This window comes from Lutra lutra, chromosome X, assembly GCF_902655055.1.
Source record: "Lutra lutra chromosome X, mLutLut1.2, whole genome shotgun sequence".
Lineage (NCBI taxonomy): Eukaryota > Metazoa > Chordata > Mammalia > Carnivora > Mustelidae > Lutra > Lutra lutra.
Window position 1 is genome coordinate 20325474 of NC_062296.1, and position 14455 is coordinate 20339928.

The window sequence follows — 14455 nt, forward strand, 5'->3', positions numbered from 1 at the left end:
AAAAATAATTCCAGGTTGAAAGGAAGGCAATAAGTTTTGGTGAGAAGGGATCTCTTTTGTTTTTGTTTGGGTTTCTTGGCAGTAAACCATAGTGTGAGTTATTGTCAGTGTTTTGCAACATAACAAGGTGACTTCTGTCTGTCTTACTGCAAAAAGAGCTAGCTCTTTGAATCTGCCAGTAAAATTCAAGCTGATAAACATCTCTTCAATATGCCTTCCAATTTTTTAAATGCCAGCTATAATAAAATTGAAGTCAGGTTTCAGTAAGGCTACATTTCTATTCGGGATGGCTAAAACTTCTTAGGATGTGTTTACATCTTAAATCAACCCCAATCTGTTAAACTCTCACACTTAAGAAATGGCTTACTGGATCATTTAATGTTTTAAGGGGGTTAGAAGGAGATGTACAACCCGTGGCTTAGAAGTGAGCCAGTCTTTTAAATCAAACTTGGCATGATGGTTACTGCCTGGATTGGATTCTAAGGGCCAAAGATTGAGTAGGTCATCAAGAAAGCCTTCCCTTCTGACTACAGCCAGGAAGCCTGTAAATCCCCAAAACAACATGCCTTGTAGCATAGACCATTCATTTCATTCATGGGCAACATCCTGGACGCTTTGAAGGCATCTTTAAAGAAAACAGAAGGACACCTGTCTGTGCTGAGGGCTTGTGGAAGGGAAAAAGTGACAAAGCATTTGAGTCAGCCATGATCTGCCCCCGCTAGGAGCATTTCCCCAACACTTTCTTTTCTAATAGCAGTAAGACTGGAAGCAGTGATTTCTTTTATTCCTTCTTCTCAAGGCTCTTTCTTCACATGTATAATACAGAAAAGATGTTCTCAGTGCCAAAAGAGAGAAAGAAAGATCCATGAAAGGTCTGGACGTATTTTTCAGTTTGATTGCTGGTCATTAATGGTCATTAATTTCACCTGAGTATCTTTTACGAAACATACATGCTATGCTCAGAAAGAACTTTCAACAACAAAGAAAGCCACTGAGTAATGATATTTTGGTCATGGTCATTTCTTCATATGAAGTCAGGAATATCCTAACTGATAATGTCTTTATCAGGGAGAAGAGAGAGTTGATAGTCAATAAATGAAAGCTCTAATTTTTAGTTCAAAAGCCAACAGTTGATTATTTGGGAGTAGATTAGCTACACTGTAGAATCACCACTCAGATATGGGACCTGCCTTTAGCAGAGTGTGGACCTAAAATGGAAAAGAACAATGGTTTTGGCAGTGGCTGGCCCGGCGTGAAATCTAGGCTCTAGCACGTCCTAGAAATGTGATCTAAGGCAATTTACCTAATTTACTTAAGCCTCAGTTTCCTCATTTGTAGAATGGAGATAACACATACCTAACAGTGCCTGGCACCTAGTAGGCAGTAAATGTTGGGTCTGGTTCCCCAGATTACCTGTACAGAGTCAAGAATGATGAAGGCAGGGGAAAAAAAAAGTGGCCAAGATGAATGTCTAAATTTTTCTATGTTTTGGAGCCATGTGAAGAAGTTTTGGATGATCTGTGATGCTTTTGCATAAATTAATGTTATTTTCTCTCCCATTCAGTCATCAAAATTGTACAGTATCGCTTTTGGGGTACTACATTTAAAAGTTCCCTGTTGTATAATCAAATCCAAGTCTGTTACCGAGTAAGGTAAACTGACTCAGGAAGCATATTATTCCCACAGGAAAGCTGTGCTACTAGACTGTGTACATCAAGCCAGGACAGTGACTACCCTCTTGAGAAGACCCTGAACAGCAGCCCTATCAAATCTGAACGTGAAGCACTGCTCGTGGGTAAGGAACACACGTACAACGTATTAACTACGGTGGAGGGGGAAAGGGTTTCACCTAAGATGGAATATACCCACCAGGCACTTATGAAGCATGACAATGCACGGACCCGGAGTCCTGAAGACGACAGGATAAGAATAAGTATAGACTTCATAGAAATGGTAACAGCAGCTCCCAGTCCTCCTCAAGCTCCTGTGGTTCCTGCCACATCAAATGTGTGGGTGTAAGCACAAGAAAGGGACTACTGGAGAAACACGTTGTACATTTTTTAAATCTCTATGTGAGGATAGCGGAGCCCTCTCACTCCCACTCAAGGTTATGGTGCGCACACTGTTTGGCAGAGAACTTTCCCAGATGAACCTCTGGAGGAAGTATATGCCTCTTAGAAATTTTTCTTCCAGGTTCCTGGCAGATGACTCAGGAGGTTGTCTGTTGAGTGTTGGACACTGGAGGGCTCGGACAAGATAAATGCTAGAATTGCTCTCATTATATAAAAATCATCCGCAGAGGCAAGATAGAGCACATGGTTGAGGAGTCAACAGATCTGGTTTCCCATTTGACCCTACCATTTCCTTTCTGAGCTTCAGGAAGGAAGCACAATGGGCAGAATCATATTACCTGTCTCAAAGGGCAGCTGCGAGTATTAAATAAGATTCATCTGAATCGCTTAGCACAGTGTGCAGCCCACAGGAAGTCCTCAGTAAAATGAGAGCCATTTTGCACTTAACAGTATTCTGCACAAATTCTCGTTGACTTGATATTCCATTTTGGAGAATAGTGACAGCTTGAAGTCCTAAAATATTCAGTCATTTCCAAGGGGCTGATACTGGGCCTCAACAGATAATCCCAGCTGCTTTCTAGGAAGCTGAACCCCACAGCGGCCCCACCCCAATCTCAGAAGTTCTTCACACTCATTGGCTTCTGCATAGTTTGAAGATTTATCTGCCTTCTTTGGTAATGGATATTGTAGTCAGATTTAGCACTTTGATATGTTAATAAAGATGCACAAGGGGATCTGCCATTGAGTCTTCAAGAAAAGTGACAACTTATTTCCATTTTACAACTCAAAGTTCTTTAACAAATTGGCATGGCAACGGGGAGAGCTGACAGAGAGAGAGTAGAGGGAAGCCTCTGTGAATGGATAGTTCTAGAAACAAAGATTCTTAAGATAAGTGTTTCTTGTTTTGTTTTTCTTTTTGTTTTTTTTTTTTTCTTGTTTTGTTTTTTAAAGAATATAGTCTTGGGCTGACAGGAAAATCTATTTTTTAAAATTGGTTCTTTGGGTGCGAACCCACAGAAACTGCTTAGTGTTTTGAAGCCTATGGAGTTATTTCTCATTATTTGACAGACAGCCTGTCTTGGCTGTAGCACCTAGAATTCCTTTGGACATGAACGTCTTTTTTAGAATTTAACTTTCTCGGCTTCAGTCAGTGTATAGCAATTCAATTTACTTTGTCATTTAAGAATCACATAGTGTTATAAGTAATAGCACCCATTTCGAACAGATTTTGAACTCTACCATCAGCTCCTCTTGGATCCCCCAGCCCTCCTCCTTGCCCTGTGATTTTTGGAGGATGTTCACAAAGAACTGATTTGAACTTCAAGCTACAACTCAGACTGGTGATATTCTTTATCAGTCACTTGAAGGAATAGACAAGTTGTAGTCTATAAACCAAATCAAATTTAGCTTTTATTTCTTGGCAGTTCTCAGCAAATTCAATTCTAGGACTATTTGATGTACTTAAGATCTTATGAAAAGAGAGGAATTCAAAAAATCCGAAGAAAGAAATAGTAGGCCTTTGAACAATTTATGTTCTGCCTGTTGCCAGAGAAAAAGTATTAGAACAATTAACCTGATGTCCAGAACAATCACGGCAGTGTGTATAGCTGCCAATCACCCCATAGTTACACTGAGTGAAAATTATGTACATTCCTGAAGGCTCTAAACTTCTATTTAAAAAAATGTGTTACTTGAAATTTAGAGCTCTAAACACAAACAAATGCTAGTGACCACTTGAGTAAATGAAATGTTTGGCTTTTCTTTATGGAGCTACTCACAGGATAAAACGAAATATAATCAGCAGATTTTCTTGTGAGAGGCATGAAGTGAATCAGGCAAAGTACCTGATTTGTACATTTACCACAACAGCAAGACATTATTAATGCAAAAGAAGCTCAAGTCCAATTTAAAGACTGTGCAGAATAACTGCAAAAGGCCAGCACACTGTAAATTCATTATAAAATTCCAAATTCATTGTGAAATGTAGAACTCCAATGGTCTTTAGCCATCATGAATGATGGAAGTGACTCTTCCAATGCCAGCTTTTCCACAGGTGATACAGTGTTGTGAGAGGCAGTATATGCACTGGGTTGTTGTACAGATTAAATGAATAAAATGTATATAAACTTAGAATAGTGCCCGGTATGTAGTATGTGGTACATGTGAGTTAGCTCTCATTTCAAATATAATGCTCAAGTGTAACCTCCATGGTATTGTCACTATAGGGATTATTTCCACATTTCTTCATGTCCACCCATTTGGAGCAAGCATTGAATACATCTGTTCCTACTTGCACCGTCTAGATAGTAAGGTATGTGGGGTCCTGAAATGGGTATGCAAGGGGATGGAGGGTACTTTCTTCAAGCATAAGTAAGTCGTTACTAATCACTGTAAGGAAATTTCCCTCACCTGTTCTCATTGCAGTGCAGTGCGGCGCTTCCCTCTCACAGGCAGGGTGACCAGCTGCTTCCGTTTGCCCGGGACTGAGGGGTTTTCTAGGACTCGTGACTTCCAGTGCCAGAACCAGGAAGTCGTGGGCAAACCTGAATGACTTGTCTACTCTCCTTCCAAGATACATCTTAGAAGAATTTTCCTCCGTTCTTTTAATTTCTGTATAAGCTACAAATAACCCACTCTCTCTCACCAGTCATACTTTCGTACTGACCTTTAGCCATTAGCAAATGCTAATATTCAGAACTAGAAGCCTTACTCCAGCCAAGACTGTCACCACTGCCATTACCTAATGTTGAAATGATCAAGGCAGAGGCCAAAACAAAACAGAGGAAACAGTAAGTCTGTGACATGGACTCAAGTTCTGCTCCCAGCCGATCTCATGGGTCACTTCCTTCCTGGGATAATGTTCTATGGGGGACACAAAGCGTCAGGGACAAGAGTAAATATTAGTTCCCTAGAAAGTTAAAGATGCCTCACAGAAGCAGGAGAGGACTCTTGACTCCTCAGAATAAATAAACCGACGATAGATTTTTTTTTCAGAAGCTGCATTCAGTTAAATGAGCTCATGGATTATATTCACTATTTCACAGGACCTGGGGCTCTTGAGACGTGGCCACTGAAATGCAGATTCCTGATAGCTAGATGTCCAAAATGTTAAGCCATTTAAGCATATGCCCTCTTAACAGAGGCGCTTGCCCATGTGGGCATCCAGCTGTGGTGACGCATCCTTCTTGTAGCATTGGTTTTAGTTTGAGCCAGCGCACCCCTTTCATTTAGCTCTGGGAAGTGATACCATTCTGCAATTAAAAAGCCCATTTGACAGCAAAGGGAGAGATTGAATGTGAGCACTAGGACCAAGTGGTGAGTTGCAGTGGTGTGAAATTGAACTATATATCAGTAAAAATGATCTGGCCCTTTTTTTTTAAGTTGTAAAAAAATAATGCTACATTTTATGTTAAAAATGTAAGCAACAGAAAGACAATGAAGGGAAAGGGAAAGTGACCCAGCCCACCCTTCCAGGATCGCCACCGTTAACAGTCTGGCATATCTTCTTTCAGACCATTTTCCGTATGTATGCTGCACCCGTATTGTACGAATACATCCAGAAACATTGTATATTTATAGTTTTTGGAATGGATACTCAACTCTATATGATACCCTACATGTGCATCTTTCACTTAACCGGCTACCGTCCACTGCTAGCACTAGGAACGACCTCACTCCTACTCTCGGCCCATTTTCTCCTGAGCAGCTTCCTGCCAGAGTAGTGACAGGGCCTCCCAAAGAGCCTGCAGTGATGCCAACAGAATTGTTTGGTGGGGGAATCCCTCCGTCCAACTTCAGGAACATTCAATGTGGCGGCAACTGAGGGTTTCTCCCAGGATCCCCTAGTGCTCTTCAGTAGAGCCCTGGTACCCAGGTTCACAGTTGGTAAGGATGCTACTCATGTCAGGTGGTGACCTGAAACAAGTCCTAAAGGGGCCCACAGATTTTTGATTTTGTGTGTGTGTGTGTGTGTGTGTGTGTGTGTGTGTGTGAGAGAGAGAGAGAGAGAGAGAGAAGTGGGGAGAAGGAGACGGTACACAGAAGTAGAAATACAGGGCATTCCTTATTTCTGTCATTTTTCTTTTGTAAAGCAATGCTTGTGTGAAGAATTCTGTCCTGCCTCCCTCCCCTCCCAAAAGGCTTTGCAGCTTCAGTAGGCCTCCACGCAGCAGCAGCAGCGGCACCGAGCAGCTGTCATTCAGCTGGCTGCAAACCCAAGCCTGTCCACGCAGCTGACACTAGCTCTTTTCATTAGAAAGCTCGGTGGTGATCAATCCCCAAAACGTGATGTGAAGTGAAAGGAACTAGTCACAAAAGATTATATATTGTATGATTGCACATATATAAAATTTCTAGAAAATTCAAAACCACAACGAAAAAATCTGAGTCAGGGATTGGGAGGGATAATTGACTACAAAGGGGCATGAAGGAAGCTTCTGTGGGTGATGGAATGTTCTAAAACTAAATTGTGGTGGGAGTCGCCCAACTGTATAAATGTACTAAAATTCATTACACTCTACACATAGAGTAGGTGAATTTGTTGTATGTAAATTATTACCTACATACGGCAGTTACAAAATCCGTGCAAGGGAAGCTCAGGGGGCCCTGTCCACAGGCTAGTAGAATTCCTTCTCAGTGAAGCTTCTCTGTCTGGCCCGTAGATCTGCACCAGCGATGTGGAATGTCTCATGAGCAGGCTGCAGCACACCTTCAGGCAGGAAATGACCGGGGTCGGAGCCAGTCTGGAGAAGAGGTGGAAGTTCTGTGGCTTCGAGGGCCTGAAACTGACCTGAATGCTGCGGCCTCACAGCCTGGGCTCCTGCAGAGAAATGTGCCATAGACACGCCAAGGAAATGATTTGTATTCTCAATGGTTTTCAAGTGAAAGTGCTTTAAATTTGCTGGGTCATTCCCAGAATATCTTATGAGTTAAAATAAGGATCCTAGAGCAGCACCTCGAGCTACAGGCCCTAAAAAGACATGGACTCAAACCCTCAAGCGCTGTAACTTGCTCCCCTTCTGTCAGTGGCTTGTGTCTTTTATTAGTGATATTGAAAAAGGCCTGAGGCTAAAGAGTATTTGGGGTATTTTCAGTGTCTGTACTACTGTCCTAGAGTTTGGTATTTTTTTAAACACTGTTAATTGAAATGTTTTGATTATTTGTATGTGATTTGTTTGTGTTTTAAACTTCTCTTCGCATTAATGTTGCTACTGGTAAGAGGAATGAGAGGAGCACTGGGTACTCCGTAAATGACATGGTCTTTCCGATACCCAGTAAGCCAGTAAGTGAATAACACGGCATCTTCTAGAAGGTGCCTGACCAAGCTCCTCTTTTAAAAGAGAAAGAATGGTTTGTGGCTTTTTGCAAAATTACTGTGAACCAAAAGTTGACAAATGTTCCAAAGTTATTTTCTCTAATATATCAGATTAAAAACATCTGGATGTATACACAGAAAGCAAGTGTCCAGTGTGACTGGCTTGTGTTTGTGCTATTCAGAATCACCTTGTAAATAGTCTGCTTTTAAAGGAGGGCATGTTTAGTTTCAGTGAATGAAAACACACCTGTGTGCTTGTGCACATGCACGTACACAAACAAGTTAGCAGAAGGGATTCATTTTAATGCCTTCCCTCTGGCATTCTTATGAAGTCTGTTGGTCCCTTTTCTTCTGCCATCAGCGTGTTGGAAGTGCAAACCATGTACCGCTGTAAATACTATGTTCACTTCAAGCTGAATGTTTGCAAACAGTTGATAGGAGTATTAGTAGAAAATTCTTGGTAATGAATGAGCCTGGGTGCGTGAGGCTTCCTGCAAAGAGCTCAGCTCCTCCTGGAGCACCGATGGCCGAGGACACCTCCAGTTCTATGGTGCCCACCAGCAGATTGCAATGGCAAACTGTATGTGGACCAGTCAGGAAGTCCTCCTTGATGGAAACAAAAGAGAAAGGATGAGGATTTGGGGCTAATATCCTGAGGCACAGATTATCTTTTCTTCTGTGGTGTTGCTGGTGCTTAAAGTAACACAAGCATGCCCTCCCTTGAGTCTTGATTCAGAATAAAAGAATGTACTAAGTAAGCAAAGCCAATGAAGAGTATTTCAGGAAAATACTTTGTAAATGAGATGTCGGTAGTGTTCAAAGTTGTATTTTTCAAAGATAAATATTCCTTTTTTATACCTCAACTTGGTGTTCTGTTTTGAATTACTTGCTCTCTAGTCCTTTAGTGAATCATCTCAGTTTCTTCTTTGGAGAACCAGGATGTTGAAAGAAGATGCTAAACCTTCGCCTTGACAACTCGAAATAGGGCCCCACAGCAGCTCAGTCTCCCAGAAAGCTGGCTTCCCCCTGAAGTACCCAGCTATGGCAAGAGCAGGGAGCTAGGATTATTTTTACTCTAGCCCCCTCCTGGAAGCATTCTCCCTGTCGTCAGCATTATAGAAGCCTTTGATTTGTCAATCACAGAGGGCCTTGAATGCCTTATTTTAATAATATCTCTGAAATCAAGGGAAATTTGCCACTTATCAATTAGTTCTTAGTTAAATAACTTAAATACCATGACACTTTAAACCAACAAATTTTAAAGCAACTGTTAACACCTAGACCCCTTGCTATCCTTCACTTAATCTCCTTGTGCTACAAACGGTCTCTTTCTATTATTTCCGCCCATTTTGTCCAGGTGTACTCCTCCCAGCCTGCTTGAATACACTGCCTCTGAGGGTTACCGTTGGCTAGACTACAGTGCCCAATTGCTTAATCAAACACCAGTCTAGACATTGCTGTGAAGGCATGTTTGAAAAGATATCATTAACGTTGAACCTGGTAGACTTTGAATTGAAGCAGATTGTCCTCCATAATGTGGCTGGGCCTCATCTAATCCATGAAAGACCTCAAGTCCTCCGAGGAGAGAGGAATTGTGCCTCCAGATCGCCTTTGGATTCCTGACTAGCCTTAACACCCGCCAGAATTTCCAGACTGCTGGCCAGCCCTACAAATTTCAAATTTGCCAGCCCCTACAATCACATGAGCCAATTTCTTAAAATAACTCTGTGTGTGTGTGTGTGTGTGTGTGTGTACATCCCACTAGTTCTGTTTCTTTGGAGCACCCTGACTACTATGCTAGTCCAGAGTTGTCATAATGTTTAAAAATAAAATACATTTGCATTATATTACATAATCAAATTGCAGCACACGCTATCTCACAATTCTTTCCATCCATTATAGAAATATATTAATGAAGCTATTTTGCCTTACAAATGCTCAGTGCTATTTATTCTAATTATTGTTCTGTTATTCTGCCCAAATTTTGAAATATTACTGTTTTGTTATTTTTAGGAGATTCAATAGTTGGATTTTTTCCAGATAATAATGAATAGAAGCATTTTTTAATTTTACAAATGGTTGTTTTGTCTCTCTTCCTAGTCCTGTGACATCTCTAGTTCTGATTCTTTAATACTACCAAGTTGCTTGTTATAATGCCCTCAGTGAAAATGAAATAGTTTTTGGTTTTTGGAGCAAACTAAGCACTTACCTATGTTCTATTTATACAGGGTTTTGTTCTTAATTGGGCCCAAAACGTTATGTTTTTCACAGAATACAGAATAAACTATATCCCTTGAAAAGATAGCATAGAAATATAAGATCTTTGACTCGCCTGCTAGAACTGGGTAAGCCCTTGGGATTCTTAGCTCTGTCTTAGACAGTCTCTCAAATAGAGCCAGATTCACTTTTCACCACACTTGCTACCATCTGCTGAGCAACTATTATGCTATCCTGCTGCCTATAGTCACTTCCTGCCTGTGTGTCAAGTTACACAGGCACAATGAGAGCTTCAATTTCCCTATGGGTAAATTTAAGGAGAAATAGTACCTGTCTGAGAGTGGTGGTAGAGTCATCAAGATAGCATGTGCAAATTGCCCACCCAGTGCCTGGACCTTAGTGAGTTCACAATAAAGAGTTATGACGATGATTATGATTCGGCCAAAATTAATTATAAGCTATGACCTTACCCTCGCTTTAAGAAAAATGTTTTTGTGTTCACACCTGGAATTGTGGAGCTACATCATGTTGCCGAACCTCAAGAAGGAAAATAGCTGTTCAAAGATCTTCCAAACATTTATTCAGGCCCAGGCACCCTGCCAGGCATTATGGCATATAAAAGGAGTATGCCTGGTGCTTGCCCTCAAGGAGCTAGAAGAGTAGGCTTTAACACAGTGGACTTAAATCCTTCACCTGGTAGCCAAGACCATAAAAGCTCAGCATGAAAAGTATTCAGTGTTGACCAGCTGTCAATGGTGTGAATGAGGTGGTAATGATGGCTCACTCTTGAGACCTGAATTATTATTCTCTGTGCCCCCACGCATCCCCCCACATCCAGTCCCAGAGTATAAATTCTAGGAGAATATGGTCCTCATTTGTCTTGTTCACTCTCACATCTCAAAACCTGGTGCATTGTAGATGCTCAGTAAATGTTTGTTAAATAGTATTTGTGTAGCACTCTATGCAAACTACATTCATATGCACTAATAATATAAGCTAACATTGATTAGTAATTCCTACTTAACCGGTGATGTGGGTGTATATGTGTTTGTGTGTATCTCTATCTAGAGAGGCAGAGACAGAGAGATTTATTTGTTTTTACTACAACTGTGAATAGTAGATAATATTATCCTAAGTTTTATTGGAGTCTCTGAGATGTAGTGTAACTTGCTTAAGTTTCTAAGAAGCAGAGATGAGATTTGAATCTTAGTCTGTCCAACTGGAAACTTAAAACTTCCTACTGCTCCAATATGTTATTTATCCTTCATATCAACCTATTTGGTATTACCATAAGACCCACATTGTTCATTCACATGCCATTTAAAGCACCTGATATGTACAACTCTTAGAAATTCAATGGTAGCCGACGCAGAAAGTTGTTTGTGGTGTGCTTTGTTTGGTAGAAGTTTGTCTTACTGTTTCTCTACTAAGAACTCTTTTTAAATGTTTTGTTATTGTAGCACTTTTTACAACAAAACTCTACTTGACCAGTTCCAAACTGTAAAAACTGTATGAAGCTCCTCCTCCCAGTGGGTTTCTTATTTCTATGTGGACTCTCTTCTCTTGCAGTGTCCTGTAAATAAAGATTAAATTCCACCCTTTTCTTTAAAAAAAAAAAAAAGAAATTCAATGGAGAACAAAACATGACCTGTCCTTCAAGAGTTTACACTCTGGTGGGGATGCCTGCTAAATGACATAGTCACATACAAGGTACTACAGGGGGACATCATGGAAGGCTTCACTAATGTAAAGAAGCTTGAAATATGGTAAGAGGAGAAAACAGGTTCAAACAGGTTAAACTACTTGCCCAAGGTACACAGCTAGTGGGGATAAAGCCCAGGGTTTGAACCTAAATCTGTCTGGCTTCAATTCATGCTTCTATTATACCATGGTGCCCAAGGTCACCTCCTAACAATGTCACTTAACCTCTCTGAGCCTTTGGTTTTCATGTATAAAATGGAAAGCATATTTCCCTGAAAGTGTCACTCATAAGTCTTTGCTTAATGCAAAGTGCCCAGTACTAACCCTGCCTGGCAAAAGTTTTTAAAAAATAGCTATAATTATTATTCAACTAATAATAATATTAATAATGCTTTGATGACAGCAGAGCTACCTTTCTAGTGTCTGGAATCCTATAAGGCCACGGAGTAACTTAAGAATGAGACCTGGGATACAAAATCAATGCACAGAAGTCTGTTGCATTTCTACACAGTAATAACGAAGCAGCAAAAAGTGAACTTAAGAAAGCAATCCCATTGGAGCGCCTGGGTGGCTCAGTGGGTTAAGCCTCTGCCTTTGGCTCAGGTCATGATCTCAGGGTCCTGGGATTGAGTCCTACATCGGGCTCTCAGCTCAGCGGGGAGCCTGCTTCCCTCTCCCTCTCTCTCTGCCTGCCTCTCTAACTACTTGTGAGCTCTGTCAAATAAATAAATAAAACCTTAAAAAAAAAGAAAGCAATCCCATTTATAATTGTACCAAAATAGTAAGATGCCTAGGAATAAACCTAACCAAAGAGGTGAAAGACCTATATTCTGAAAACTATAAAACACTGATAAAAGAAATTGAAGGTGATACAAAGAAATTTAAGGTGACACAAAGGAATGGAAAGACATTCCATGCTCATGGACTGGAAGAACAAATATTGTTAAAATGTCTATACCACTCAAACCAATCCACACATTTAATACAATCCCTATCAAAATACCAACACTATTTTTCACAGAACTAGAACAAAAAATCCTAAAATTTATGTGGAACCACAAAAAGCCCTGAATAGTCAAAACAATTTTGAAAAAGGAGAACAAAGCTGGAGATATCACAACTCCAGTCTTTGAGTTATATTACAAAGCTAAAGTGTTTTCAGAGCAACCCTGTACACAGACATTATGTCATCTGATCTTCACAACAGCTTGTGAGCTAGCAGGGATGGATGCTCTCTCACCATTATTACAGCTAAGGAAAACAAGCATCAGAAGGATGAGGAGCCATACCCCAGGTCACACAACTAAGCGGATGGTGGAGCTGGGATTAATATGCAAGGTACCGGAGTCCTCCCAATATCTATGCCACTTCATCTTCAGCCTCTGCCTAGTATGGGTAAGAGAATAGGAAGTAGGTGTCCTTAACAATTTTCAGTGCCATGGACCCTTAGGAAGTCTGGTGAAGTCCATGAACCCCTTATGAGAATAACATTTTTAAATGCATGAAAAAAAAATACAAAGGATCCCAACTATATTGAAATAAGTTACCAAAACACATTTGTGATAGAGTAATTTATGTGCTTCTTTAACACATTAAATAGCAATACGTAGTGACAGGCCTAATAACTACTGTAGTTTTGAAGTAGTGATAAACACAAATATTTCAAGAAAGCCGGGATAACTTATGACACCATGGTATCCATGATGCTGGTGAAAAAGTCACAGATACCTTGAACCCCTTACTTTGTTGCCTGCATCTGTAATGGAAGAAAATGCTACATTTCAGTTAGAGGTTAGTGAAAAATCTAAGTGTAATATTTCCATCCAAGTTCACATGCTTCCTAAATTCTACCCACAATCTTGAGGTTGATGAAATACAAATGGAGAGCTCCCAAAGTGGGGCCAGGATTAATTTCAATAAATACATTAATATTTATAAATTACTTAGAACAGTGCCCATCACATAGTAAGCTCTATATATGTTCATTCAATAGAAATATCTTTTAAGCAATACATTTTACAAATGATGGAGAAACTGATTCTTAGCCCATTTTGAAATAGTGAAACTATTATAGCAGGAAGGTCCCTCAAGTGAAGACATAACAAATGAGCTTTAGTGTGAGCAAACACAAAGAACTGCATTTAGAAGAAAATGAGCCAAATGCTCTTCACAAGATGTTAGTCTCCAAACCATGAGTTCTGGCATGGGAAAGGGATCTGGGAGTTGTTGGAGAGAAGTCCCTGAAGACATCTGTCAATGTGTGTGGTTGGAATCATAAAAAGGCAACAAATTCTAAACATGGTAAAAAAAAATAGAAACAAAGTATGACATTATCTTATTCCCTTAAAAAAATTGTTTTGTCCCAACACCAGTAAAACAGTGTGTTTCTTGTGGCTGGACCTCAAGATTTGAAAGTCAATATTTTAATTCACAGGTTGTTCAAGTGCTTGAACATTTCTGTTCAACACACTGCCAGCCAATGGGAGGTGCAAGGATGAATATGACATATTGAAGAGAAACTCAAAGAATCAAGAGCGTGGGTGTGTTTTAATACATTAATGAACATGTTCTACACTCTAGACCAGAACCATATAGTCTGAGAGAGAAAAACCTGGAATTCAGTGTTTTTCATAAAATAAGCTCTTGTTCCTCTCTCTCCCTCCTTCTCTCTCTTTCTCTCTCTCTCTGTCTCTCTCTCTCTCTCTCACACACACACACACACACACAAAACAGCACTTCGTAAAGCCAGCATTACAATCATGCCTTGTTTACTCAGCAAGAGAAGACATCTGAGAATTTAAGTGAATTTACCAGATAACTGAAACACACTCCTTCCAATACAAATCTTTTTACTTTAATCGTTTTAAATGAGAATGTTTCTAAGATGTTTTACATCATTTCCTGTGCAATTAAACAGAGGATAATAGACCTGTGCTGGCCTTGCCATGATGATTCCATATGGCCACTAAGAACATTAGTTGTAATAAAACTTCTGGGAAAGAGCATTCTTCCCACTAATTTAATAGTACAAAGAACAGTGAAAGGGCTGATTCTCTCATAAACATTCTTCCTCATTAAAGGGCTAGAACCAGCCTTTGGCAGCCCTGACTCCCTATGCTCACCCAGGTTCACCATTCTAGAAACACTGGGG

The 14455-nt window shown here is 40.2% G+C and overlaps 1 protein-coding gene across 9 annotated transcripts in view; it reads left to right on the top strand.

Annotated features, from left to right (window-relative positions):
• ENOX2 (ecto-NOX disulfide-thiol exchanger 2) overlaps positions 1 to 8249 on the top strand; it is a 266320-nt gene extending 258071 nt beyond the window's left edge. For all 9 annotated transcript variants that reach the window (XM_047715861.1, XM_047715860.1, XM_047715859.1 and 6 more), the window contains 3 exons: positions 1687 to 1795; positions 4298 to 4383; positions 6734 to 8249. In XM_047715861.1, coding sequence (XP_047571817.1) covers positions 1687 to 1795; positions 4298 to 4383; positions 6734 to 6865 — 327 coding nt within the window. In that variant the 3' untranslated portion in view covers positions 6866 to 8249. The remainder of the gene's footprint in view (positions 1 to 1686; positions 1796 to 4297; positions 4384 to 6733) is intronic.
• Positions 8250 to 14455: the final 6206 nt, after the last annotated feature.